The following is a 27,923-nucleotide window of genomic DNA, read 5'->3' on the forward strand; positions in this document are numbered from 1 at the left end:
AATATTTAGTATTGTACTTAACATTTTAAAGACAGTGGTAGAAATACAGACCTTCAGTTATCTGGGTCAAACTTTGATCTGACACTGCATCCTACAGTTCCCACACTGCAACTAGTGGCTGGCAAAGGGAGAGCTCATGCTCATTTACCGAATTAACAGTAGCAATACTGCACGATGTCATCTGTGGTTCCTTGGTTCATTCTTTAGTTCTTCCCTCCTAACCAAGAACCAAGGAAGGAACCAAAGAAGGAAGGTAAGAATGAAGGAAGCAGCCAAGAAACCTAAGAACTAAGGAAGGAAAGGATGAACCAAGAAACTAAGGAAGGAACCTTTCTTAGTTTCTTGGTTACTTCCTTCCTTAGTTCCTTGGTTTCTTCCTTCCTAACCAAGAACCAAATAAGGAATTAAGGAAGGAATGAAGGAACGAGGCAAGAAACCAAAGAACTAAGGGAGGAAGGTAAGAACCAATAAATTTTCCCCCAAGGAAAGATCAGAGGAAGGAAGGAAGGAAGAAACTAGGGAAGGAACCTTACTTAGTTTCTTGGTTTCTTCCTTCCATATTTCCTTGATTCCTTTCACTGGAAGGAAGGAAGTTCCTTGGTTCCTTCCTGGTCTCACTACTTAGTGACATAGTTCAACAGAACTGAACTCAACTGAATTGAATAGAACAGAACAGAATAGAACAGAACTGAACTCAACTGAACTCAACTGAACTCAACTGAATTGATTGAATTGAATTGATTTGAACTGAACTGAACTGAACTGAACTGAACTGAACTGAACTGAACTGAATTGAATTGATTCGAACTGAACTGAACTGAACTGAACTGAACTGAACTGAACTGAACTGAATTCAAAGTAGTGTATTGTTATAGAAATACTGTATACCAGAGTGAGGCCTAAAATGTGAAGCCCCACTGCAGAAATTTACAGCACTAATTACAAACACAACTACAAAAAACACACTATTCCAGGCCATCACAGTGAAGATCAATTATGATGGGATAAAATGCTTACCAAAAAGAAATACCTTTCATCTGTATCATGTTTGACAAATTGAATTAACCCTTTGTCATTTCCTCCAATTAGAAAGCATAGATCCCTGTAATTGCCAGTACCCTGAGCAAGGTGGCCAGACCAAAAGATGTCCAGTCCAGTGGCTTAAACAAGTAGCCATCTTCTCAGTGTAATAGCAGCATTGTTCCAGAAGATTCAGCACTTTTAGGATTATTTAATCATTAATTTTGCATGTTATATTTAGGAAAAAAATTACACATTTAAAATGTAAAATGCACATACAGTAGTTATTCCATGGTGTCCTAAACAATAACATCTATTGTGGAGAAATGAGCATGCATTTCAAGAATTTCTCTGGGCTCCAAGTGTAAAGTGAATTTAATTCTTGGATTTGTTCTTTTCCAGATCAGTCTGACCTAAATCCGCTGATCAAGTTGAGCATCCAGATAATGTCGGACATAGGATGCATCAACAGCTTGTGACTGTTAAACTGCAAGATACCCTCCAGAAATGGTTCAGAACACCATGGAAATACTTTGTTTTGGTTAATAATTTCCATCTGATGTGTTTTTCCGCCCAAAAAAAATTTCGATTACTTAACTTAAAACAATGTTCTGACTCACTGAAAGGTCCAGAATCTATAAATATACAAATATTGTTGATTTCAAAAGTATCTGCTAAGCACAAGATCTCCTACTTTGCTCCTACTTTGCTTTCCACATAACACTAGTATAAGTTGCATACTAGACCTTTATTGGCTTCCACACTAGTTGTGATGTCACAAAATCATGCTTGTAAATATGCGTATGTCTTGCTTTCCCTCGTCAGCAGATTAATGTGATGACAGCCTTATATTATTAAACTGTGCATAGCCAACATTCTGCATAGTGAAGCTCAAACATCCTAGTAAAATAAGAATAGGCAAAGATTTTTGAGCAGTGGGAGACTGTTGGTCTAAAATTGTGTGGCACAGCATAAGTGATGTTTTCTTCCTCCTAGGTTCCATTGTTCAGTAGTTTATGGCCACTAGATGGTGTCAGCCACTTATAGATAAAAACTGAATTCAATCGCTATCCTGCACCATACAGGAAACAGCAGAGTAAACTTGAAGGTGAACAGTCATTTATTAAATTGCATCAGCATCAGGGATATATCATGAAGTTCTAAAAAACACAGGATGGGCAAAGGGTTAGAAAGTATGTCTTCACCTCTGGGCTCACCAATAACATTTCAAACACTGTCTTTCTTTCCTGTATTTGGTCAGTTAAATGGTTAGCAAAGACTTTGTGAAAAACAGAATGGATGTACATATAAGGCAAGTAGTGGAACCTACAGGCAACCAAAGGCGCAAAAGTGGGGCATGCAGGTGTGTTGGTTTCACTGGAAGGTGTAGTTGTGTGGAGGTCTGCTTTCCACACATTTGACAAAGGACAGCATACAGTGTGGCTTCCACAAATCTTTGCTCTGCAACTTTATACATTTCTCTCCACTCCATCAGTGACTGACTCCTGTGATGATGTGATGTGACTTACTTTTCACATTATTGCAACAGATGCTACATCTCCAGAACTGCAGAAGAGCTGACTATACCGTCAGCCACAAAATATTTAGAGCAGACAAGAGAAATAGACATGAGAGGACGGCGTATCTTAAAGCTTAACAGCATATTTTATTGAATCAAGACCATTTTTACAAAACATTTTTAATCAGGAAATACTTCGCAAACTACAACTTTGCATGAACATTGATTTTGAATTACATCTCTTCTTAAAAACATTTTTATCTCTGGATTAGTTTATAAAACATGACATTTAGACACCTTAAACTACACTCCTTTACAAAGTGCAGGTGGTGTCATTAAGGTCCCTATTTCTTTCACAGTGTTCTCCACCTTGAAGACATTTATACATAAAATCTCACAAATACATTGCTTTTCTTAGGAAAAACAAAAATCACACTGGCACTATTTTTAACTGTGGCGAATGTAACATTTCAACTTTTCTACAAGCGAGTGGCACGTTAACACTTTAAAAGGTTAAACATGGTAACCATAATCGCTGATTTGCGATACAATATGAAACGCATAAAGAAACAGTCCTTGCATCATAAATTATCACAAATCAATTACTCAACCCCAACCCAGACCATTATTAATCAAAAATTGGCTCAGGTTGACTGAGATGCATTTTCCACTCATTTTGCCATGAAATCTCTCAACTCATTAGAAATATTTGTTCTGTGCTTTGAGGTCCCAAATCTCTAAGTAAATTACAAGATCTCTGTTACCTCTGTTGAATGTGTCTTGTTTTTGTTTGCCAAGAGAGGACAGTGTAGTGAGCAATATTATGAAAGGTGACGTGTCTTATATATATTTGATCATCAACTAACACAAACTCAGTGATAAGACTTAGTGAAATGTTGTTCAGTAACAAAACCTGTCCCTTAAAAAGACAAAATAGGTTAAAATATAATTAATTAATACTGAAATTTTTAAAATAATCTATAAAAGTCCAAAGAAATCTGTACAAACATAATGTAATGCAAATCCCAAAAATAAAACTTGTGGAGAGCGATGCGCCAAAAGATTTAAAATAAATTCAGTGAATATAGCAACACAAGACACAAATAAATAGCCAGTGTACACATCTAGGAGTATTCTTCTGATATACACTCCTTTTAAACGGTTCCTTATCTTCCCATATATAATGAAACGAAAAAAATAAAAAAGCATAAATATAAAAGCATCTTCTTTATATTTCAGGTCAAAAAAAGCACATAAATAAATACAAAATTACTAAAACTGTTCTTATCGTTAGTATAAAAACTGATAATAAAAAAGGAGCATCTTCAGTCTGGAGAAAGGTTTTTCACCCTCTTTCTGTATGAACTTTGTATATATATTTTTCCCACTAAAGAGTTCGGTTCATTTTACAAGTCTCTACTTAAACTGGTCTGGGAGTAGATTCATCTGTGAATGGATACTTGTAGGCGGGCTGGAGATGCCTTCCGACCAATCGGACATGTTGGAATGTGGTGACGAGCTGGACCACTGGTCGGGGGAGCCGGGGGAGGGAGTTAGGAACGGGTGGTCGGGCACCTGTAGCTGGTGGTTAGGTGTGTTGTCCATGGGGCCAGAATAACTGTGCTGGGAGGGAGGGGTGAGAAACTGGGTTCCCAGTATCTGCGTCTCCTGGGGCATAACAGTGTGGATGGACATAGAGCGGCCTGAGCTGTTGTTTGGCTGCATGTCGGGGCTGTTCAGCTCGATGTTGGGGAATCCCTGGGTCATGGACTGCCCGGCTGTAGTGGAGTTGGAGTTCTGGTGCTGGAGCTGCCGTGAGTGAGCCTGCTGCATCATGTGTGCAGATGAGTTGAGGTGACTGGTCTGCAGATTTTGGTAGCCCATGATTTGTGATAGAGTGGCAGTGCTGACACCATGCAGAGCACCCATAATGTTATGAGACATGGGTGGTGCCTGGGCGAAGCTTCCTTGCTGGCCTACACCTGGGTGCATCCTGGAGACCCAGTCACACTGGCCTACTCTGCCACCGCCTATGGATGCTGTGCCCTGACTGTTAGGGCTGGACACGGGCAGGTGGGAGAGACGGGGTGGGTTAGGGTCAAATGACATACAGCCCATATCCTTGCCCATGCTCATTTGGCCCATATGAGAGTCACCGTTCCCTTGTAGGTGATTGAGAGACATAGGTGGGGACTGCTGGAAGGGTGATGTCATGGGAGGAGAGGCCACATCAGATAGGTAGCCATGGGGTGACTCAAGGGAATCAACCGGGGAGAGGACAGCCGATGTGTCCAGCAAATTATTCTTCCCATCTAGCGACTTTTTCTTCTTCATTCTATTATCTTTGCCCCCATCCTTCCCTCCTTTTCCAGAGCTAAGTTTGCGAACCTTCTTGACAGAAAGGTTTGGCTTCAGGTTGCTAAGATAGTCATTGGGGGAGCAGAGAGGTGGGGAGAGGCTGGAGGTGCTCAGAGGGCCACTGTGAAGGCCTGGACTCCTGACAATGTTGTACTCATCCAGAAGCCGCACAATATCGTGGTGCATGCGTTCCTGGGCGATATCTCTGGGCAGCTGGTCGAGATGGTCAGTGATCTCACGATTAGCAAAGTGTTCCAGCAGAACCTTGGCTGTCTCAAAGCTGCCCTCACGGGCGGCAAGGAACAGCGGTGTCTCTTCCTAGAAAAACAAGAAGAAGAAAAAACATAAATACCCCAGGTACATACGTAAATACTTGCATGCAGCTCAATCACAGTCACATGATTTCCCATACCTTGTTGTCTTGCATGTCCTTGTTGGCACCATTTTTCAGCAGCACCATGGCAGCCTCTACATTGTTTACAGCCGCGGCCCAATGAAGAGCAGATTTACCTTCAAAGAGAGAGAGAAAAAAGACAGGGTGGATTATCATAACAGCCCATCACAGCGAAGGATCTTGAGGACTGTGGAGATAGATTGATAAACGTTAGCTACCAGAATCATCGGTGGCATTGGCATCAGCGTGGCAGTTGATAAGCTCCTCCACCATCCCGTCGACGGCCAGTCTGGCTGCCAGAATCAATGGTGTTGTTCCGTCATGCATGCGAGCATCAAGATCGGTGGCGCGGTTTCGGATTAAAATCTAAAAGAACAGAGACTTGTTGAGTTAAGTATGGAAAGCTGGCAAAACTTAATCAAAAATCAAAGCCCAGAGAGCTATGAGACTCCTGTAGGTGAAAGTGGTTACCTGGAACACTCCCTGTGCATCTGCAGCCACAGCAGCATGAAGAGGAGTGCGTCCCATGTTGTCCTGAACGTTGGCATCAGCGCTGGACTCCAGGAGGCGTTTGGCAGCATCAGAGCGGGCATACCGAGCGGCAAGGTGGAGGGCAGTCTCGCCTGTGCGGTCAGTCTGGTTGTGGAGGTTGGCCCCCTGGTAAATAAAGTCAGAGATGATTTCGGCTGAGGGATCCTCTTCCTCTTCACTGTTACCAGTCTCCAGTCCTCCACCACTGCAGGAGGCGATCATCAGGGGAGTGAAACCATCTGAAAGAGGAAGGGAGAGGAGTGTAATGAGTTCCCAATCATGTGCTTCAATCATCACTTTTCAGAGGATAGAATCTTTTAGAGGCTTTTTATGATACAAATAAGTCTGAATCAAATAATGCAATGTTTTTAAAAGTGCACACACCAGGTCCCCTGACATTGACATCCATGCAGTCATTCTCAATTTCTCCCTGAGGAGGTGTAGGAGCAATGGATGCAATACGTAGGTCAGCTGCGTCCAGATGCTGCTGTGTCCATTTCCTGTGGTCAGTATGGTCACTCAAATCCAACATGGCCTGCTCTTCAAACTGCAAAAAATACCAATCATTACAAAATGAGCCACACATTAAAATAGTTTTAAATAGCTACTTTGGTACTACACAGTTTATTCAGAGAAGAGGAGATTAATATCAAAATGTTCCTCTTACCCTGAAGCGCCTGCAGTCTGGATCTTCATCACCCCATTCATTTTGATTGTCATCCATAAGATTTATGTCAGAGTTTTTCATAGGCCTGTTGAGAAGAGGAGGCAGGTTAGTCATGACATCAAATACAAAAGACACATGATACAGTACACTACTGCCAGTCAGGTCTAAGACAACACACAGCTGGAGGTGGACTTTAAAAAACATAGCTGCCTTCATATTTCTATAGTCAAAGTCTACTTACTTCAGTCCTACAGAATCCTCTCCCACTGGCTCTCTGCGTTTCTTTTTGCTTGGCTCCGACACTTTGAATCCCTCAGGGAACCAGAGCTGGCCGTGCTCTCGCCGCCGCTTACGCGACACCAGAACACCAAGGCAGATGAAACCCAGAGCAGCCAAGCCCAGGAAGACTATATACATGTGATCAAGCTTTGAAGGTTCGATAGTAGGTCGCACACCTGGAAAGATAGTCAGAGTCCCTATGTGTTACTTAACATTTCAACTTGGTGATCATTTTTAATGTGAAACTTTGAATACGCATATGAAATTGTAGATTACATACTGGTGACAGCTTCAATGTATGGCACATTGAGATTCCCACTGGAGGCCAGTGCTCCAAGGAATGCAGCTACATCTGTAGCACTCTGGAAGCATTCAGTAGACTGCTGGTAACACTGCCGGTTGTCAATCTCCAGGTACACCACAGACCTACAAGCAGAAATAGATGAGAAAAACGTTAGCATTCAACACTTCATGTAATCCATATTCATGTTTAAAATGAAAGAGACGTGTTCTTCTGATGAAATGCTTTTTTGTGGTACCTACCCTTTGATTTGCAAAGGATCCAGCTCTCTACGTTTACGTGGGCTGACCATGGCAGACACACTCTCCTTCACTTGACCCAAAACATTCGCTGGCACCGCAGCCCATTCAGGCCAGCCATCTGCAGAACGTTTCAGCACATTATGCTTAACCAGGTCCTGTTCATTGCCATAATAAGGGAAAATCATTGGTTCTCCTTTAGCATCACGGCGGAAGACCACGTTGGTGTGGAGAACGCTGCTGAGATCTCTGAGGAAGGCTGAAGAATGATTTTTAAGCTGTTCAGGGGGAATATGGACCACTAAAACTAAATGACCTTCTGCCAGCTTTTCTGGCATGTTGTTGGCACAGTCCAGGCCGTCCCATTCACATTCTGCATTGTTGCAGCCCTGGTCACAGTGACCATCAGCATAGTGGTCTTTGCAGTACTGGTCATACAGAGGGCTGAAAGAGAGGATGGAGACTGGGTTAATATTCTGACATATCCAAAAGAGCACAAATGTATGACAAATCCCCAAAAACATTTCTACAATATACAATTTGTCAGTTTTCTAGACTTACTTGCACTGTCCTTCCTGCCCCTGACAATCAAAGCCATCATAGAGACATCCAGGACTGTTGCACTGGCCATCACATTTCCCATCATTAAAGTAGCGCCAGCATTGCAAAGCTGCAGAGCAGTTTTGCCACGGATCATCGAAATTAAGTGAGCAGTCTCCTCCATCCCAGCCACAGGCATGGTTGTTGCACAGTGAGTCACAGATGTGGTTCCCTGCCCACTCGTCACACTGAAGAATCTCACAGCTCACCTCCACTTCCGGAGGTGGGGTGATGTCCCGGCCAAACCCTCCGACAAAGGAATAGTCCAGGATGTGGCACAGTAGGCCATTGAAATTGCTGGGGCAGCTGCACTGGAAGAAAGGCGCATCTTGGGTGATTTGGCAAGTGCCACCGTTGTAGCAAGGGTTGGAGATGCAGAGGCTGTCAGTGGGGGTCTGGCACTCAGGTCCAGTGAAGGCTGATGGACATAGGCAGCGTGGGCCTAGGTGGCCTGACACGCATGTACCTCCATTCCTGCAATTCAGACTCCCGCAGGAGCGAGAATCATATTCGCAAGAGGAGCCAGTGAAGCCCTAGAGGGACAGAAATGAAAAGAGGTTACGATCACTGTGTTCCCCTTCAGTAAAAAAAAGGGATTGTGAAGCATTTCTAAAAAAGGAAATGGTCTAAACAGATCACACAGCTGTACTCACAGGTGGGCATTTGCAGATGAAACCATGAGGTGTGTTACTGGCAACAGCACATGTCCCTCCATTTCTGCAGGGTCTCCCTTTGCAGCCATCAAACACCTTGTCACAGCGCTGACCTGGTAAACAGAGACAAAATGTATGCGTCATGTACTCTCCTGGATGTTTAGATATTGCGCACAGGTATATTGCAGTGTTGTAATATGCAGCTGGAAACATGTCAGTACCTGTATAACCAGTGCGGCATTCGCAGCGGTAGCTGTTGGTAAGCTGAATACAGTTGTACGACCCCCTGGGATCACAAGGGTCTGACAAACACTCGTTGACATCACCTTCGCAGCGCTCACCCACGTAGCCTGCTGGGCACACGCATTGGTAGCCTCCAATGCGGTCTACACACTTGCCGTTGTTGAAGCACTTGGGCTCGTTGGTGAGTGGGTCGGTGGACGGGTTGCAGTCATCCAAATTAATCTCACAGTGAACACCTACAGTGGACAGAAATACTGAGTGAGGGAAATGTCCACATCCTCATTTTTGTGGTCATCTGTATTTATACAAATATCAAATATCTTTTATTGCCAGTGTGAGTCCATGTGTGTGTAAATGTGTATATTCAGGTGTGTACCTTGTGTTCCTCTGGGACAGGAGCACTTGTATGTGTTGATGAGGTCAATGCAGGTGCCTCCATTCTGACAGGGCTGAGACTGACATTCATTGATCTCTTTTGAGCAGTTTACACCATGGTAGCCAGGGACACACTGAAAAAGAAAAAAGTCAAAATCATTATAGGCGTTATTTGTCATTTAAATCAGATTTCTATGATTGCATTTTGTATACTACTATATGTGTAAATATGAATACACCTATCAACAAAAATGAAAAAATAAGTATTTTTACCCACATTTACCATCAAATAATTCAACATTACATTAATTCAATTTTAAATATATCTCCTACCTCACAACTGTAGCCTCCCAGATAATCAGTACAGATGGCTCCATTCTGGCAAGGATTGGGTGAGCACTCGTCCACTTGTTCCTGGCAGTAACTCCCAGTGTAGCCTGCCTGGCAGCGGCAGTAATGTGTGTTTCCAGCATCCAAACACTGGCCTGAGTTCCTGCATAGGTGAGCCACCTCCACACCTGAGATTATGGAAGATGAATAGGTTACAGAATGAACAAATCACACACAAGACTGATTCCATCAATTGCATCAATTTAACATAAATAAGTGTTATCACATGGATGGAAAATAACATTTGTACCTTGTTGTTTGGCTGCAACTTCACAGGACACACTGGGAATGTCACAGTAGAGGCCAGTCCATCCAGTCTGACACTGGCAGGTATAAGAGGCTCCCTGTTGCCAGCATGTGCCTCCGTTTTTACAGGGAGATGAATCACACCAGCGCACAAGATTCTAACAGGGAAACAAAGAAAGATTAATAAACTAAATAAATATAAATAAAGGCAATGCATAAAACCAACACGGAACCCTACACGATTAACTTGGCAAAATAATGTTTCTCCCTACCTGACAATTGACTCCTGTGTAGCCGTGAGGACAGGTGCACTTGTATGTCCCATAACTGTCCACACAACTGCCTCCATTAAGACACGGTTTGGAGTCACACTCATTGATATCATATTGACAGTAGCTGCTGGTAAATCCAGGCAGACACAGGCAGGTGAAGGCATTGATTCCATCCACACAGGTGCCACCATTGAAGCAAGAGCTAAAGAAACACAAGAAAATTAATATGTTAAACATTATTATTCTCATTTTGGGTTCAGTATTCAGCAAGTTTAACAGTTAACATATTTTACAAGGCCAGCTACCTGTCGGTGCAGTCGTTGGTGTTGATCTCACAGTTGATGCCACTGAAGCCAGGCGGACAAGTGCATGTGTAGCTGTTGACACAATCAGTGCAGTTGGCCCCATTCCTACAGGGGTTACTCTCGCACTCATTTATGTCCTGCTCACATCGGCCACCACGAAACCCGGGCAGACAGGTACACGCGAAACTGTTGATACCATCGCGGCAAAGACCACCATTACTGCAGGGATCTGAAACACAGAGAAGAGGAAATGAGAACACTGTTTACAAGTGATGTTTTAAATTGTAAACAAGATGAGAGCTTCCAATGGCGCAAATCTGTTCCTTACTTGGTTTGCAGTCATCAGTGTCTGTCTCACACTTCTGGCCAGTGTAGCCTGGCTGGCACTTGCACTGGTAGCTTCCCATAGTGTTATGGCAAATGGCGCCATTGCGGCATGGGCTCTTCACACATTCATTGATATCAATCTCACAAGTTTGACCTTGAAATAAAGAAAAAGATAGTTGAGAAAAAAAAGTTAATTACATTGGCCAGTGCATAGATTGATAGACATCTAAACATGAAAAAGGTGAGACAAATAGTTATAGGATACCTTGCCATCCTTCAGGGCAGATGCAAGAGAAGCTCTGGTAGTCTTCAGACTCCTTACACACTCCACCATTTTTACAGGGTCTAGCACTGCAGGGGGCCAGCAGGGTCTCACAGTTTTCACCTGGGAGAAAAAAGAACACATCAGTATTACTGCATTAGACTGGAAATATGGAGCAACTGCACATCAAAAACAAACTCAAGACACAGAATGAATAGTTAATATCCATATATTTCTAGACTACTGTAAAAAATGTGTCATCAATTGCTAGATCCTAGTTTCCATCCCTCTTCCTTATCCATTTCCATGACGACTTGACTAAACAGGAAGGGCCTTCCTATTTCCTGCTATTGTGTGATCACAGACAGGAAACAGGACGTGGCGGAAGAGGGAATAGGGCTTGGAGCAGGCTCCAGCTCTCCGGGTTGTATTAACCACTGTGGCATGTTATTCCAAAACACACACATTCTGTTATCCCTGCAAAGCAGACAAGCAGATCTTTCCACACAGAGATGCCAATAACATACATCCCTGTTGGTGGCCACTGAGTGATGTTTTCTAAAACAACACAGGATACGATAGGATAGGGTAGGATAAGCCTTCTCTGTGAAAAGTGGAAGATTGTCTTTACATTTTCAGACCTGCACAAACAGCTTAGTCAGCAGCTGACTAAAATGACAACCCAGGTATTAGTCTGATCCTGCAAGTATAACAATACGCAGCTATATATGTCGTACCAGTGTAGGGCAGCTGACAGTTGCACTTGTATCCAGCCACATCATCGATGCAGGTGCCCTGGTTGAGGCAGGGGTTGGACGCACACTCGTTGATGTTAGTTTGGCAGTTAGGTCCTAAAGTAGCAGAATTAGAGGACACACGTGGGTTAGATATCAGTGAACAAACCTCACACTCAAATCTCAATGAGCAAAGGAAATGAAAAGGAGTGACAAGAGGTCAAAAGGGTTATAACTGACCAGTGAAGCCAACTCTGCATGTACAGTGGTATCCACTGGTCATATCCTTGCAGGTTCCCCCATTCATGCACGGGTTGGACTCGCACTCGTTATTGTTGATGTCACAATTTGGGCCGCTCCAGCCAGAGTCACAGGTACATTTGTAGCTGCAGTAAAAAAAACAAAAGGAGCAGGTTATTGGTGCTTTTTTGTTTGTTTGAGCTCAATTTGTGCCTTTTTTTGCTTCTTGCTTGTCTTAAATATGAATGTGTGCATACCCATTGATGAGGTCCTGGCATCGGCCGTGGATGCAGGGGTTGCTGCCACACTCGTCCACCTGAGACAAACAGGTGGCATCATTGTAGCCCTCTGGGCAGAGGCAGGTGAAGCTGTTGATGCCGTCAATGCATGTACCCCCGTTGTGACAGGGGTTGATGGCACACTCATCGATGTTGATGTTACACATTGCTCCTGAAAGACAAATTATTTCAGCACAATTCAGTATATATTACTGTCAGAATATGAGATTTGATTAATGTGATTTGATAAATATCTACACTGCCCATTCTTAACTGCCCACAGCTGGTCAATTCTCTCTGATGTGGTATTCTTTGAGCCTTTATGCGCTGCTAGCTGATGTGCACTGTATGGCTTTTGGACAATAGAGAGAGCTAACACTAAAGACTCCCTGAACACTCAACAGGCAGAACCTGTAGCAGCTCCAATGTGTGCCTAGCCTGGCGGCCCCTGGAGGCCCTTTTGCCTCTCCTTCATTGATTGAATGGTGGCCTGTTGAATAGGCAGAAGGAGGGTTTCAGCTGGATCTGAGGGGGGGAGGTGCTGCCAGCAGGATGGGGGGGGGGGGGTTGCTGCTCACCCTATTCACACACACACACCACCCCCCATCCAGGGAGAACTAACCTCACCCAGGGCTGTTTACAGGGACAGAAGGCCAGACCCATTTCACACACGGCCGAGTAACAATTAAACCCCCCTCTGATCCCCTACCCAGCATCCTCCTTCTCTGCCCTTCATCAATCAGGAGGGGAGGGCCCAACTGCCTGATCTTCAGTTACAATAGTCCTCTGTCCCTCTGTGTCTCAGTCCCGCCGTGCCCTCCACACTCACCCCGTCAGCACAAAAAGATGGAGGGGAGAAAGAGGAGGAGGGATGCACAGCAGCCTGCACAGTGCACACACACACTTGTTCCTCCCTGCCCCCTCTTTAGCATAATCACGCTACCAGTCAGAACCGGCTCTGTTGGGCCATGAAAGGGAAGAAGACAAGAGGGCTCCCCTTGTCTAGATAAGACTTTGTCAGAAGAGTTTGATATACTGGTACATTAAAGGTAGATGTGTGCCAACACACTAAATGAACTGAAATGAGTTATCAGTAGGATTTGTCATGCAATTACACACAAATGAACACCAGATATGTGATTAAAGGCCTGCCTCTTTTCCTTTTAAAGTATCAACTTACAGACTCTTTCCAGGCTCAACGTCACAGTCTTTTGAAATGGCAAACAAAGTTAGTGCTTTGTGTGCATGTTTATGTGTGTATCAGGTTGGGGACTGTGTTCCTTTCTCTATTCCTCCCATCCCACAAACGTAATATGACACCATTGTTCTGCAAGAGTGGACCCGCCAGCCACCTGTCCTATCTGCCCCTCCCTGTGCTCAGGGGACCATCCCCCTGCACCTGTAAACTCCACCCAGTGCTCACCTGTGTAGCCCGGCTCACACGCACACTCATAGCCATTTATTTTGTCGATGCACCTCCCGTAGTCACAGGGTTTGCCCTTACAGTCGTCCAGGTTCACTTCACAGTTAAAACCTATGCATTGGAACACAAGTAAGCAAATGATGAGAGGACAATTTAGATGCATTAACTGTAAGGATCTGAAAGAGGATGTGGATGTCTAGATTCTAACCTGCGGTGCCTTTGGGGCAGGAACAGATGTATGTGTTCTCTCTGTCCTGACAAGTACCACCGTTCTTGCAAGGCTGGCTTAGACACTCGTTGATGTTGGTCTCGCACAGGCGGCCAGTGTAGCCAGGGCGGCAGTAGCATGTGAAGGAGGCTAGGCCATCCTTACAGGTGCCATAGTGGCAGGGGTCAGAATAGCACTCGTCAATGTCCGTCTCACAGTGCTGCCCTGTGTAGCCTGAATAGGAGAATAAAGTAAGTATTTTAAAGAATAATGGCAATGTTCATTTGGAGAGAAACTAGAAAAATGTATAATTCAAACAGGAAAATTCAGTAAAAGAAATAGTTTGGTGTACCTTCAGCACATTCACAGGTGTACTTGTTGGGACCATCGGTACACTTTGCTCCGTTCTTACAAGGGGTGCTGGCACACTCATCAATGTCCACCTGACACAGATTTCCCGAAAAACCTGCAGATGCATTGACCAAAATAGAGAATTTAACATTTCTTCAGATTAGTTGATTAATTATAATTCTTAAATGTGTGAAATTGTACGGTGTGAGAAATGTGGAGATATATAACAGAAAAACAAATCTATATTTTAATTTGGTCTGCAGGACATTTAAGAACCATTCCACAACACTCCTTTCAGCCACCCCCCCCCCCCCCCCCTTTTTCAGCTCTTACTGTGCAGAGTAACAGTTCTTTCAAACCACAACACAATAGTCTCCAGCTTACCAGCCATAAACCAATCCCTGCCCCCGGTTTTGGCGCTAAGCTCATACACAAACTCTCATCCCCGCCAATTATGCTAATGTTTCTGCAACCTGAACTACTCTGTCCTGTTCACCCCAAAAAAATGAAAACTTAAGTGAAACTATTAGAAGAAGTAAATCATTTACATTCATCCCATGAACAATATATATGGAGTGCTGCACTCATTAACAGGTGAGTAAATGATCCACTCTTTTATAGCCTCTTCTCTGTTTCTATTGCCTCAACAAAAAGGGATTAAAAGAGACTGAAAGGATTTCTTTTACACCATTAATTATACTATCTTTCCTGTTCATTTCCTCACCTTTGGGGCACTCGCAGTGGAAGGAGTTGATCTTGTCAATGCATTTGCCATTGTTGAGACAAGGTTGGCTGGCGCACTCATCTGTGTTGATATGGCAGAACACGCCCTCATATCCTGAAATTGGAAAGACAACGTAGGACAAAACAGTTATTAGTTGAATCATGTTTATTTTCTTGCCTTTGTCACTACACAAGCATTTAATTCAACCCTTTGTTGAATGTAAACAAATGCTCTTACCTGGCATACAGATGCAGTGGAAGCCTCCAATCTGGTCCAGGCAGGTGGCATCATTATGGCAAGGATTGGACATGCATTCATTGACATCCATCTCACAACGAGGGCCTTCATATCCTTGAAGACACTTACACTGGAAAGAGCCTTTGGTGTTGAGGCAGCGACCACCATGTTCACAAGGATTGGCGCCTAAAACATTGATGGTAGAAGATATGTCATGCATCTGTGGTCATTTGTTCATGATAACTGTAAAGAATTGAAATAATTAACCACACCAGAAGAAAGGAACAACTAACTTACCAAGGGAACATTCATCAATGTCCAGGTTGCAGGCTGACCCAGTGTAACCTGGGGGACAGGTGCAGATTGCCTTGCCATTGACTGGGTTTGTGTCACAGTTGGAGCCCTTTTGACACGGGTTGCTTATGCAAGCATCATCAAGGTGGCACAGCAAACCTGTGAGCAACACAAGAAAAACATTTTCATCAAACCGTGTCATTATATTTACTTACTTCATCAAAATCATGATGTATGAGCAGACTATGTCTTAAGGAGCCACAGACAGCCATACCTGTGCGCCCATGAGGACACTCGCAGAAGAAGGAGGCAACGCGGTCATGGCAGGTAGCACCATGGTAACAGGCTGCACTGGCACAGTCGTCAATGTTCTCACTGCAGTCGTCACCTGTCCATCCATTGACACAAACGCAGTGGTAGCTTCCGTGTGTGTCATGGCAAGTCCCTCCGTTTTGGCATGCATTGGGCATCAACTCACACTCATCCACATTTTCTGTGCAGTATTGACCTGCGAAAAACAAAGCATAAGCACAATTGAGGGAAGGTTTGCAAAAGTATTTTTTTAAATAAGATTTTCAAATTTCTATGGTTATCTTCTTAGAAAAAGGTTACCTGTGTAATGAGGAGGACACTGGCAATTGTAGGTGTTCACACCATCCACACACACGCCACCATTCTGGCAGTTATGGCCTGGGCAGTCATCGATGTTATGCTCACAATGCTGACCAGTGAAGCCTAATGAACAGGGACAATATGTGAAAAAGTGTTGAGTAACAAAGACACATAAAACTGGTCTGAAAACATTTGCTTTTTCGTTAATAATCACAATCTTCCTCATCTTATCACTGCGCACTTAAGCAAAGAATAAACTCTCTCTATCCTCGTGGCAGATCGTTTTAATGTTCCGCAGATGACCGAGCAGCATGCCTTTTCCTCAAACATCAAAGGCTTGAGTGGGTGTTTTACAGCCACTATAGTCTGATTAACTATCAACCAGCAGCTCTGCAGGTGCCCGTGCAGCTTCACTGTCTGTCCACATTCCAACATGGACACCCACGAGAGTGACACAGCATGGGTTAAACTTTAACAGAACCACAATATCCCTCATTCATCTGCATATCGCACCGTTGCAGTCAATCAGACAATAATCTTGATCCTTTCAGGAACAATTTGCTGAGCAGCATTTGTAGAAATGTGCTTTGCGTAATGTGATTTGGAGTGAAAACAGTTCCTCCACAGCTGCAATCACTCCCAACTGTAACAGCAGTAACCACAATTACCCAAGATTAACCAAAGTTTTACACAACAATGCAACGGTTTTGGGTGCCAACACAATAAAGACCAGCCATATTTAGCTGAAAAACAAGATATTTTTGTATGTGTGTGTGTGTGTGTGTGTGTGTGTGTGTGTGTGTGTGTGTGTGTGTGTGTGTGTGTGTGTGTGTGTGTGTGTGTGTGTGTGTGTGTGTGTGTGTGACCTCGTGAATAGGGTGTGGGATTGTGTATATCTATACATTTATGTGTATGTGTGTAACCCTGGTGTTGTGGGGGCTCACTGGTGATTATCAGAAGGAAACGTCTGTGCGACTGCATCCTGCCAGTAGAGGCTGGCAGAAAGAAATGGGAGGGGGTAACCTGAGATTACTCATTTCACCCAATCAGATTTTACTACCACAACAGACGGGTTTTTAGGTCAACTGATGTCATAGGAAAACAAAAGTGTGGGTTTTGTCACTGCGTTGGCCATATGCAACTCCATATGTCAACAGAAAAAAAGTTAATCACTACTACTAATGTGCCGCTTGTTTATGTGTTGATATGTTTATGTGTTACCTGGCAGGCAGCTGCAGTCGTAGATGGTGTCTCCCTTCTGGACGCAGGTGCCTCCATTCTGGCATGGTGATGGGCTGCATGGCATGTAGGGGGTCTCACAGTGTTGGCCAGTGTACTCTTGAGGGCAGCGGCAGTGGTACGAGCCCACCTCGTTCACACATACGCCGCCATTAAAACAGGGAGAGGGAGTCTGGGCACACTCGTTGACATCTTGCTTGCAGGTTTGACCATGGAAGGCGGCTGGGCAGGTGCAGATATAGTTTGAATCAAAGGCTGAGCACTGGCCACCGTTTGCACAGGGATTGGAGGCACATGGGTTGGCAAGCTGGCAGGTTTTACCTTGAAGACAAAACAGCAAGAGAGAAAAAATGAATCATTACAGCTCATGGTGAAATGAGGGAAAGGACAGTACAAAATTTGAGGATTTAAGTTACATACCTGACCACCCAGGTGGACAGCGACAGCGGTAGGCAGTGAGGGTCAGGAGCTCACACGTTCCTCCATTGCGACAGGGGGAGCTCATGCAGGCATGGTTGGTGGGTGTCAAGCATAGCCGATCGCTGAAACCCAGGCGGCACACACAGCGGAAATCAAATGTGTTGCCATGGGAAACAGCGCGGCATTCACCACCATTGCGGCAGGGTGAGGGGCTGCAGGGGCTTGGATACTGACACCGGTTGCCTACATAGTCACTGGTACACCTAGAGATAGAAAACAGTAATGATTAGAAAATCTAGTATCTTTTTAAAAAAAATCATGGGAACAATTATCTAAACAAATAATGGAAATAATGGAAGGGAGGGGCAAGGTGTAATAGAGGGGGACTAATAGTTTCCCGCCCAGTGAAGTCCCAGCGCAGTCGGACAGGGATGGCATGTTGTTCTAGTGTGTCTCTCTGGATTAGACTCCCTCAGAACCTTGAAAACACATTCTGCTGGGACAACAGACACCATGAAATAGTCTAGCCGTAACAGCCCATTCCCATCTACCTTTCGCCCCCACGCTGTCCACACTCATCCTCAGTGACCGTAGAGATCAAGGGGACTGTGCCGGCTCTGGATGTCCCATATGAAGCACTGCATTCAAGCCCTAAGCCCCTGGCTGCTTCCTACTCATCCAGACCAAGGACAGATGCTGCTACAGTCACATAGCTCAAACTGGCTAATTATGAGGAGTGAATACATAAAAACTGAAGACAAAGATGATAAAAGACCAGCTCTTTTGCAAAATCCGAATTCTTCACACACACAAAAAACACAAATCACTGATATTTATTTTACACACTAAGTGTTCATTTAATCTGCTCAAATAACCAATATGTATGCAACGGTGAAGTCCTATCTGTCACATGTAGATGCATTCAAGTCAAGAAAAAAAAGTGTTTATGTTTGAATTGGAGCTTGTGTGTGAGTGTGTAGTTGAGCACACGAGCATGTGAGTGTTTATGCTTAAGGGAGGGCATCTGTTGGCCTCCTAGTATCTCCACAGGGAGCAGGTGCGCATGTTAATGAAGGCAGCTGTTGGACAGGACTCCTCCTCCTCCCCCCTCCTCCTTTCTCCTCTTCACCCCTTATTCCCTCCTCCCTCCCTCCCCTCTGTCCCCTTGTCAGATGGGGGTGCTGACAAGCCAACCTCTCCTCTAGGGACATAAAGAACCCATGTGAAGTCAGCTGTTGCAACTTCTGTCTCTTTGCAGCCCCCCCCCCCCCCCCCCCCCCCACCCCCCAGACACCACATTTTTTATCTTAATTCCTCTCTTCCTTACCTGTTCCTCATTTAAGTTCCTTTTTTTCCCCCCGCACCATTGCCTCTTCATTCCCTGCAGTATTGTCCCCATCTTGGCCTCAACTCACACTCAGCTTTTCAGAGCTTTGTTTCATCATTCTCCCCTGTGTGGACTTTTTACAGCTCCCAGCAGTTTGCTTTTTACAGCGTTCCCCTTATGTCGCAAGGGGCTGCTGAAACTTCCCTTGTTGACTTAGTTAGGTGAGACCAATCAGGGAGTTTTTAACAGTCCCATGCGCCCCACAGGGAACCCAGACAGTTGCAATTGGCAGAAGATTGTAAAAGCATTTGGGGAGGCTTTGAAGATCCCCTGCTTCACATTTCACTTCAACATGAAAACACACTGACTAATCACAAAGGGAATTCACTGTTTTGGTATAAAACCCACACTCAGTTTTGGGAGGAATAATGAAACATAATGAGTGTGTGTGCACTTGTGTGTGTGTCACCCCACGCTAACTAACTGTAATAGATCCCTTTTGTCCTGAAGTCAGTCCAGTCTGAGATAAAGATCCACCCACATGCTGAAAAGCTCAGCAGCACAAACCAAGGCAACAGGTCTCTCCCACCAATGCAATGTCCCCTCAGGCCGGAGCAGATGCTTCCCCGACCTCTGACCTCAAACACTTTTGTGACTGTGGGACAGCCTCTTTGCCTTCTCTCCCCTCTCTCCTCTCTCCCTGCTGGGCCTGATCTACCATCTGCCACTCTGGGGGTGACTTTATCCTCCGACACAAAACCAGCCCCACTGTGCAATGGAAATGCCACCGCTGTGGAAAATGTTATGTCAGTGACTGAGGGTGGTGTACAGTAATTTCTGTGGGTCAGCGTGAGTTTTATATCTCGGTGTTTCCTTTCATGATGCTTGTGAAAGTATGACAGGCAGGATCACGATCGACTTCTCTTCTCTCTTAAACTTTAACTCCTCCTTTTTCCTCTTCGAGTGGCGATTTATTTCTGTCCTTTCCTTCTGATTTATTTTTTCTTGTTAGCTGATGTTCCCTTCAATGTGACTAATCATTGGCCAAGGTCTGACCCATGGGGTCCACATCTGTTAGTAAGACCGAGAACAGAACAGTGTAACTCTGCCAGAAGAAATGAGAAATGTACTGGGCCCGGAAGAATCTGAACTCCCACCACAATGATCAATCTACATAGTACTACAATATTTATGTTTTATGTTCAGTGAGAGGATGTAAGTGGATGAGTAATAACTATTCATACAGTAAAAACACTTCATTTCATTCATTAGTAAGGGATCTGTGTAAATGTATCTCTCTACAGCTTAGAAAATAAAGCTCAACAGTCAAAACAGCAAAGAAATGAGCCCGTTACATGACTAACCCCAACTCAGATTACCATCTGAGACAAAAGTTAAACCAGATGAAAGTAAAGATGAATAGTTTCTACAAGTACAAGTTTTTACAACTGTCATATGAAAAAAGAGGCTCATGGAGAGATCTTTTAGATAGTAATTAAGCTATTTCCTGTCTCACGCTGTAAAAGGAGTGAAATGAGAAGATTTATGAGGGTCAGTCACACTGATCAGGACTGAGCACCTGCTTCACTAATGACTCCAAGATCACCTTTTACACACAAAGTACTTGTTCTTCTGATGACAGATTCACTTTAGTGCTCTCCTAACCCCACAGAGACATCCCACACCTCGTAGTCAAACAAGGAGGGAAATACACCTGCCTGCCGCTCCACTTCACATGATGGTTATCAGTGACAACACAGTTGTAACCTGAAGTCCATTACTTAGGGTTGCCTTTGGTGGTCTTTCTTGTCTCTCTTAGCAGAAATGCCACACTGTAACATGGAGGCATCACTGATAATGGGGGGTAACTAACTGTCCTAGCTGGTAAAAATTCCTCTCATGAATGTAATTAAAACCCAAATTCAGAAACAGGCGCACACACACATATGCATGTAATGATTTACCCCCTTGCCCCATGCTCTTTAGTGCAACACTGACCTGCCAGAAGAGTTGGTGTCTCAATATCTGACAGCCTGTGCCGGTGCATGTGAACTTTCAGCACCCGTTATAGCCAAATAGCCTCTTATCTCTGCACTCTGACAGCACAGCTTTGATCGCCCCGCTCTGAGGATCTCCAGACACACAGGATCCTGATCACTGCACAGTCATAGTGTGTTACTTTGAGGCCATGTCAGCAATATATGACAGCAAAATATTTGTTTGTGTATCAATGTTTTTTCCACAGTAGCTTTTTATAGTTATTGTAAAGTTCTTAAGACTGAAAATCAACTATAAATGATGAATTTGTTTCCATTTGGGGTAAAGCAGCTTGAATCTTTTTCCCACAGCGTCCCACCAGCCTCATTCACTGCTGCATCAGAGGGGCCATGGCATCTAGGGAATGGGCCCAACCAGGGGAGTGGCAGGCTTAGAGCTTAAACTCCAATAAAAGTACAACACCAGCAGGCGCACTTGACCCAGAGATGCACTTCTATGCTCCTGATTCACTTAAGCCTACATGGAGCTGAGCCTTAACAGAGACCTGCCCGGTAATTCTATAGGAGGACAAATGAAGAGCAGCATTCCTTGAGGGAGAGTGGAACATCTTTTTAGTGTTGCTGAGCTTGCTCTAGACAGTCTTTATGAGTGAGACATTTTATCATCAATATGCAACACCAAACAGCTCTGTGCAAGGTCAGAAAGGTCTGATCACGCCCACCACTGCAGACTGTCAATTTTCAGTCTTGGGTCTATTTCCGTCTGACATCTCGCAGTATTTCAGAGACATAGCAAGACAGTTGAGATGTTTTCTAGTTTATTATTAACCGTCACCTCAAACCAAAACAGTGTCTATTTCAGCAAAGCAGCATCAACAGCCAGTCACTCGTGCAATGGCGTGGTTGGGGGTAACAACCTTTCAACCTCGCTATGCCCTCATTACTGTTTCACAAATGGAATCTAAATTTGACTGTCTCTACGCTGTGCCCTTGCATATTTTTTAAGCTGCCTACATAACTGCACCTCCATGAGAAACAGGAAGCCCCAGACCTTCAGATAACCTCTTCCTTCATAGACTCGTGACCGAGTGCTTCCCCATTACAGCAGCTTTTTTGCCGTTTCCGTTTGTCTAGCATCACCACAAACTTCAGTACACTTTTACATCTAAACAAGATTGTGATTTCCCCAAACTTAACACTTTTCCAGCAATGAATCAATCTCTGTATCAGATGTGGATTTAAATAAACACAGCAACCCTAAATGTAGGAGAAGAGATCATTTGAAATGTTTGATGGTAATCAAACAAACAAAACTTCAATCCCCCATTCAAGTTCGAAGGTTTTTGAATGTACTCATGTTCCGTCCATTTGTGCCTCTACAAATAAACAATCCTTCAAAACCAAAATGTAGTAATATTGGTCAAAAATGAGTTGAGGCACAACCTTTGTTTTACCATGTACAAATATATAGAAATGAATAATGTTAAATAAAAAAAACAGACTAAATATAACTGGCGAGAGAGACAAATCAGGTCAAAACTAGCTGGTGAGACAGCCACGGCTAGCTCTTCTGTTTCCTGGAAATTTCAATGAACAAAAGTCTTTGTAATTGTGTTTGTTATCCAACAGAAATAAAGAAGTAGTGAAATTCAGAAGTGGTAATTAGCTTAGCTTTGCAGAGTAGCAGTAGCCTAACTGCCATTTTGGCTTATGACTCAACTGGAATTCATGATTTAATGCGGTTATGTTACTCTTAAGTCACATATCTAAATGCATTAAACTGTAGATAAATATATTACATTGATTTTAATGTATCAACACATGGTTGAAAGCTAAAAGGACACATTTTGTTTGTTGATACTCATAAGCCCTGATGAAAAAACAGAGTGGGTTTTTTAGGTCTATGCCAATGATTCTTCTTTTTTTGAGTATTCAGCCATAAAGGCCATAAAATCAAGGTGTGAGAATATGTCTATCTATTTAACAGTTTGATAGGCAGCCTACAATTTTAAACCCTTTTCTGTAGTTAATTATCTTTGCCTTTGTAGGGCAGATTATCATAGAACAAATGCTGAACTCAATCAAACACAGACAGATAAATATACACCAAATAGATAAACAGGATATACGCCTGTTCCTGTTAGGGATGATCCATATTGAAAGTATTTAAATTAAGGCAGGCTATTTTTACAACCAGGAAGGACAGAAGACATCCTTTCTGCAGGCAGGAGCAACATACCAGTTTTGTCTCAACAGGAGACATCATCCCAGTGAACCCATCTGTAAGACATCTGATTACCACAGTTACACCAAGTCTAACCTTGTTCTCTATGCCAACATGTGATTTCACTCTCTGTTCTCACACTCATGGGAATTGTACTGAAAGTGGATTTAACTTCTTACATACCACTCAAATATCTCACTGTATGCTCATACACTGTAGCATAAACCACAACGTGACTCACTGGTAGCGTCAAGGGCTGCATACGTGGGTTTAAAGTTAAAATTTGAACCTTTCACCTTCCATCAGACAATGTGTGACGGGAACTTTACATCTTATCGTCACGCAACTCAATCCCAGTCTGAATCTGGAGCATTGCTTTTCACTCATCACAGTGCCCACCAAACAACCCCAGGTGGACTTTCCACCCATGTCACCACATGTTCTCAAACTGAACTCTGCCAGTTAATGTGGCATAATATGCAAATAAACTGTTTTTTGATGATAAGATGAAGCAATGATAAAATCACAATTTGAACCATTATTGGAAGTCCCCACCCTCTAGCTTGGTATAGACGCTACACTCTGACCCCTGAGCACTGATGCTGAATCTCCCAGTGCACCCCATGACGGATGGCTGCTTGGCAGGGATGAATGATTAATGAGAGGAAAAGCAAGGAGGAAGAGAGAGCGCGGGTGGGTGAAGTGATGCTCTTATCCTGTCTGTTTTTAATTGGACTGAGCAGAGATGGAGACCACAATAACAGCTTTGTGGAGGAGGAGGAGGAGGAGGGGGGGAATTTCTGTGCGCGAGTGCATGCACACGTGCAGGGCTCTGCGTGCGTGTGTGTGTGTGTGTGGAGTGTGTGCAGATTAGATACTGTGAATTTGTGGCCCTGGGCTAGTAGCATGGGCTCTTCAATGGCACCCCCTCGTCCCCATAGAACAGATAAGCGCCTGCCATGACCACATGCCCTGAGGGTGGAACAGGCCACCCCTGAGTTTCTTTAGATGGATAAAAAGCGACTGCACAACTACAAATCTAAATGAAAAGTGAAAGAAATCTTCCCATTTTCCTCTATTGACTGACCAGAAGTAAAATCTATAAACAGACATCTTCTTCTCACCTCATATTTTGTCTAATTGCACAAAAAAACTCTGCAGTTCACAGACTTACATGTACTATAGGTCAGTTAAAGGGAATATGTGACCATAGTAAGTGTCTCAACCACAACCGATTAACGTCAAAACATAGCCTAAACAAATAGCCCACAATCTGCCGCTTTTTTTTGGTTCCCACTTGTTTGCCTTCAAATTTCTGCACTTTATTCCAATTAATCTCACTCTCTCGACATCCAATCCAATTACATTTCACAGCCATCTGGCTTTCTAATGGAGATCACACGCGGGTAAGGTGGGGGGTGGAGAGGAGGAGAAGGGGGTTTTGGGGGGGGGGGGGGGGGGGGGGGTATCCATTCAGAAAGCAGCAGACAAGCCTTTTGGAGAGGTGGGGGTTATGGTTGGAAAGGGGGGGTGGAGGGGGTTATGGCAGGGGTTTGGTGTGTGCTGTGGTGTTTGGGGTGGCTGTGGCATGATGGGAAGGCCCACTCAGATTAGTCACACAGCATTATTCTGACTACAGGACAATGGGTGACGGGCGGCGGGCGAGCCCCAGCTGTCGCCCATGAAAGAGCAGAAAAACAAGATTTAGGACTGGACGCGTCCTCTCACTTCTCTGGTGAAGGGGGCCTTGCATTCATTAACGAGCCAACTGATGAGGGGGGGGGGGGGGGGGGGGGGGGGGGGGGGCTTTTGTCCAGCTCCTTCTCTCACCTCTCCAGCACTGTGGAACTACACTCTCTTTTTTACTTCTTCACTTCTTCTTAAACTCTTTTGGGGGGAATGTGTTCAGCTTCATATAGGAATTGTGGCTCCTGGAGGGGCACAGGAGCACACCAGCCCAGAGGAAACTTGAGGGCCTCTGGTTGCTGGGCACAGGGCCCGCTCAAAGGCTGGAATGAAAAGGGGAATATGTGCCCCCTTTTCTTTTCCTACCCAAAAGCACTTTCAAGTATCAAAATGACCCTACATGCACGACTAAGCCTGCCAAATTCCAAAACACCACAACAAATAGCACACAGCACAAACAGCAACAGGAAATGTTAATGTTTTGGTCTGCAGAAACATCTGGTGCATCACATGTTGTTGTTTCTTTTGCTTGTTACTTACTTGCATTCTCCATTTCCATTCGAGGTGAGTTCACATCTTCCTCCATTAAGACATGATTCAGTGGATAGGGAGCATTTTTGACCTGTTGAGCACAGTAAAGTATAAAAACACACTTTTACCAAGTCATTAACTCACAAGGAAATATGTTGGGATTAAGCAGGATTAGACATAGTTGGAATTATTAGTGGGAAATTATTCATCGGTGAGATTTCTAATACATCTTTATACACATGATTTTTTTAATGCAAACACGCCGTTGCACATCCCGATCTTTAATTGATTTGTTACACGAGTGTCCGTGGGGGATTTTGGGGATCCTGTGGTTGACACCGGTGAGGCCAGCGCGCGTGGTGCGTGGCTTTGGGGGGCGCACGCTTTGCGGGGAAAGCGCAGCAGCTGCGGGGCTCAGATGCGTAACAAAAGAAATCAGAGTCCAGCACGAGCCATAAAACACTCTCCTCGGGCATTGTTTACCGGCAGACGGGAATAATAAGAGCACCTCCTCCACCCCCCAGCCGGCACTCACAACACTCTCCCACACATGCAGACAAAAGGTGCCCCCCCTCCCCACCTCGCATCCCCCGGCCCCAACACACGCACCAACTTCCATTATCTCCCATTTTATTTAAAACCGGTTTGTAGAACAGTTAAAAGGAGGACTTTAACAAAAGTCTACATCCAAACTTTTCTTTATTTAAAAAATTACCCCCCAAAAAAATGTGTTTACAATTTAAAAAGCAGCCAATTAGAAACAGACACTTTCAGGGTATAAATCTACATAGTACGTTTACGATAAATATCCTAATTGTTGCAAAGTATAGGTTAGATTACACTGCTACGACTGGTCTGTCTTTTGGGACAAAATAAACAGTTTTAACTTGTGTGAATAACTTTCACAAGCATACACCGAGGAAGTCAGCAGCCAAGCGCACCGCAGCTTTGGCATCTGCGCTTGTATTTAATGTATTCCCACGACCAGTAAACGCTCTTAAAAATAAGGCAATAAAAGATTCGAGTGGATTTAATAGAAGCCGTTTCTAATCCTCAACTCATACTCAAATGGCAATTAAAGAAGTCCATTTCTCATCAAATGAATACAGCTATTATCCATCTTCTAACGTCTCAATAGACACATTGTTAGAGTTACTTTGCTGAGCTTTCAATCTAGGCTACTCAGGTTATTTGCAACATGCATGGGAATATCTTTTTGGAGATAGTTTACCTTGTGAGATGACGATTGCAGGAATCAGAAATGTTAGTTTCACAAAGAAACGATACATTCCTCCTGTTCAACTTCACAAATGTCGTTGACTCCCACGTAGGGTGCGCATAGATCCACAGTTTGGTTTACTCCAGCTGTTGGCTTGAAATAAATAAATATCCTTTCCCAAAAGTAAGTCCAACAGAGAATGAAAAATTCGCAAAGAGGACTCAGCTCATAGATGTTAACCTGGTGCCTTCCGAGTTCTCAATGAAATGTAAAGGCAACTCTACAAGTTCCTCCCACTCCTCTCCCTCCTCCACCGCCTCCTCCCTCCCTCCCCTCGTCTCCTCCTCCAAGCAAAAGACAAACTGCCTCTCTCTCTCTCTCTCCACATGCTGCAGGGGGTAACCAACACTCATATCCCCTTCACTGTCTCATGTAGTCTAGAAACACTGCAAACACTTTGGGGGAAAGTAACTGAATGCATCTTCTCAAGTTCACTTTATAGTTCAGTACAATACATTTATTTTATATTTAACATCTTACATCCAAAACATATAATCAGTTTATGAAATATGATCATTTTACAGCTTAAACCACCAAATAGTATATAAAATAGTTACATTTTACTAAACCATACTTAATGTAATGCATCAGTTATAGAAATGAAGGCAGCTGAGCACTACATAAGGAGTACGTTTACTTTCAATATTTTAATATCACTTTACTTTAAGCCCCTATTTGGCATTATAAGCAGTATGAACAGTAGAAGTTTATAATGTATTTGTCAACAACTCAGTAACTGGTAACAAATAAATGACTACTGTAAGACACAGCTGTAAAAATGTAAAATATGTTTACATAGGAGAAGTTATAATTGTTGACAAATGCTCTAAGTTAATTAGCACTTAAAATGGCCTATCTGCTTACAACGATATGTTATAAAGCATTCATTACATGTTCATATACGGCTTATAAACGCTGAGTAAGGTGGACTTAATGTTTGACTGATACTTTAAGTACATATGCAACAGCACCTCTGTTCTCTTACTTATGTAAGATTTTGAAAGCAGGACATGGAGTATTTTTGCATGATCATACTGCCAAATTAACTTGAGTGAATGATCTGAGCAGCTATTCCATGCACCACTGACATTAGAGAAACAGAAAAGTATATTTATATAAGTATATTTTATATTTTTAA

At 43.7% G+C, this 27,923-nt stretch overlaps 1 protein-coding gene across 1 annotated transcript; it reads right to left on the minus strand.

Annotated features, from left to right (window-relative positions):
- Positions 1-2,689: 2,689 nt before the first annotated feature.
- On the minus strand, positions 2,690-26,852 carry notch1a (notch receptor 1a). Its single transcript, XM_062434450.1, has 34 exons — positions 26,738-26,852; positions 25,516-25,597; positions 17,742-18,004; positions 17,304-17,642; positions 16,083-16,205; positions 15,745-15,978; positions 15,474-15,629; positions 15,177-15,362; positions 14,940-15,053; positions 14,217-14,330; positions 13,865-14,098; positions 13,657-13,767; positions 12,213-12,405; positions 11,956-12,101; positions 11,719-11,832; positions 10,985-11,104; positions 10,721-10,873; positions 10,393-10,621; positions 10,088-10,289; positions 9,820-9,973; positions 9,513-9,697; positions 9,181-9,313; positions 8,783-9,040; positions 8,562-8,674; positions 7,870-8,441; positions 7,312-7,752; positions 7,049-7,194; positions 6,731-6,944; positions 6,490-6,574; positions 6,207-6,369; positions 5,763-6,061; positions 5,510-5,657; positions 5,310-5,407; positions 2,690-5,215 (listed from the first exon to the last, which is right to left on the minus strand). The coding sequence occupies exons 1-34, from the start codon at positions 26,793-26,795 to the stop codon at positions 3,956-3,958; spliced, it is 7,440 nt and encodes a 2,479-aa protein (XP_062290434.1). The 5' UTR covers positions 26,796-26,852; the 3' UTR covers positions 2,690-3,955.
- Between the last annotated feature and the right edge of the window lie 1,071 nt (positions 26,853-27,923).

Source organism: Scomber scombrus, chromosome 15, assembly GCF_963691925.1.
Source record: "Scomber scombrus chromosome 15, fScoSco1.1, whole genome shotgun sequence".
Classification (NCBI taxonomy): domain Eukaryota; kingdom Metazoa; phylum Chordata; class Actinopteri; order Scombriformes; family Scombridae; genus Scomber; species Scomber scombrus.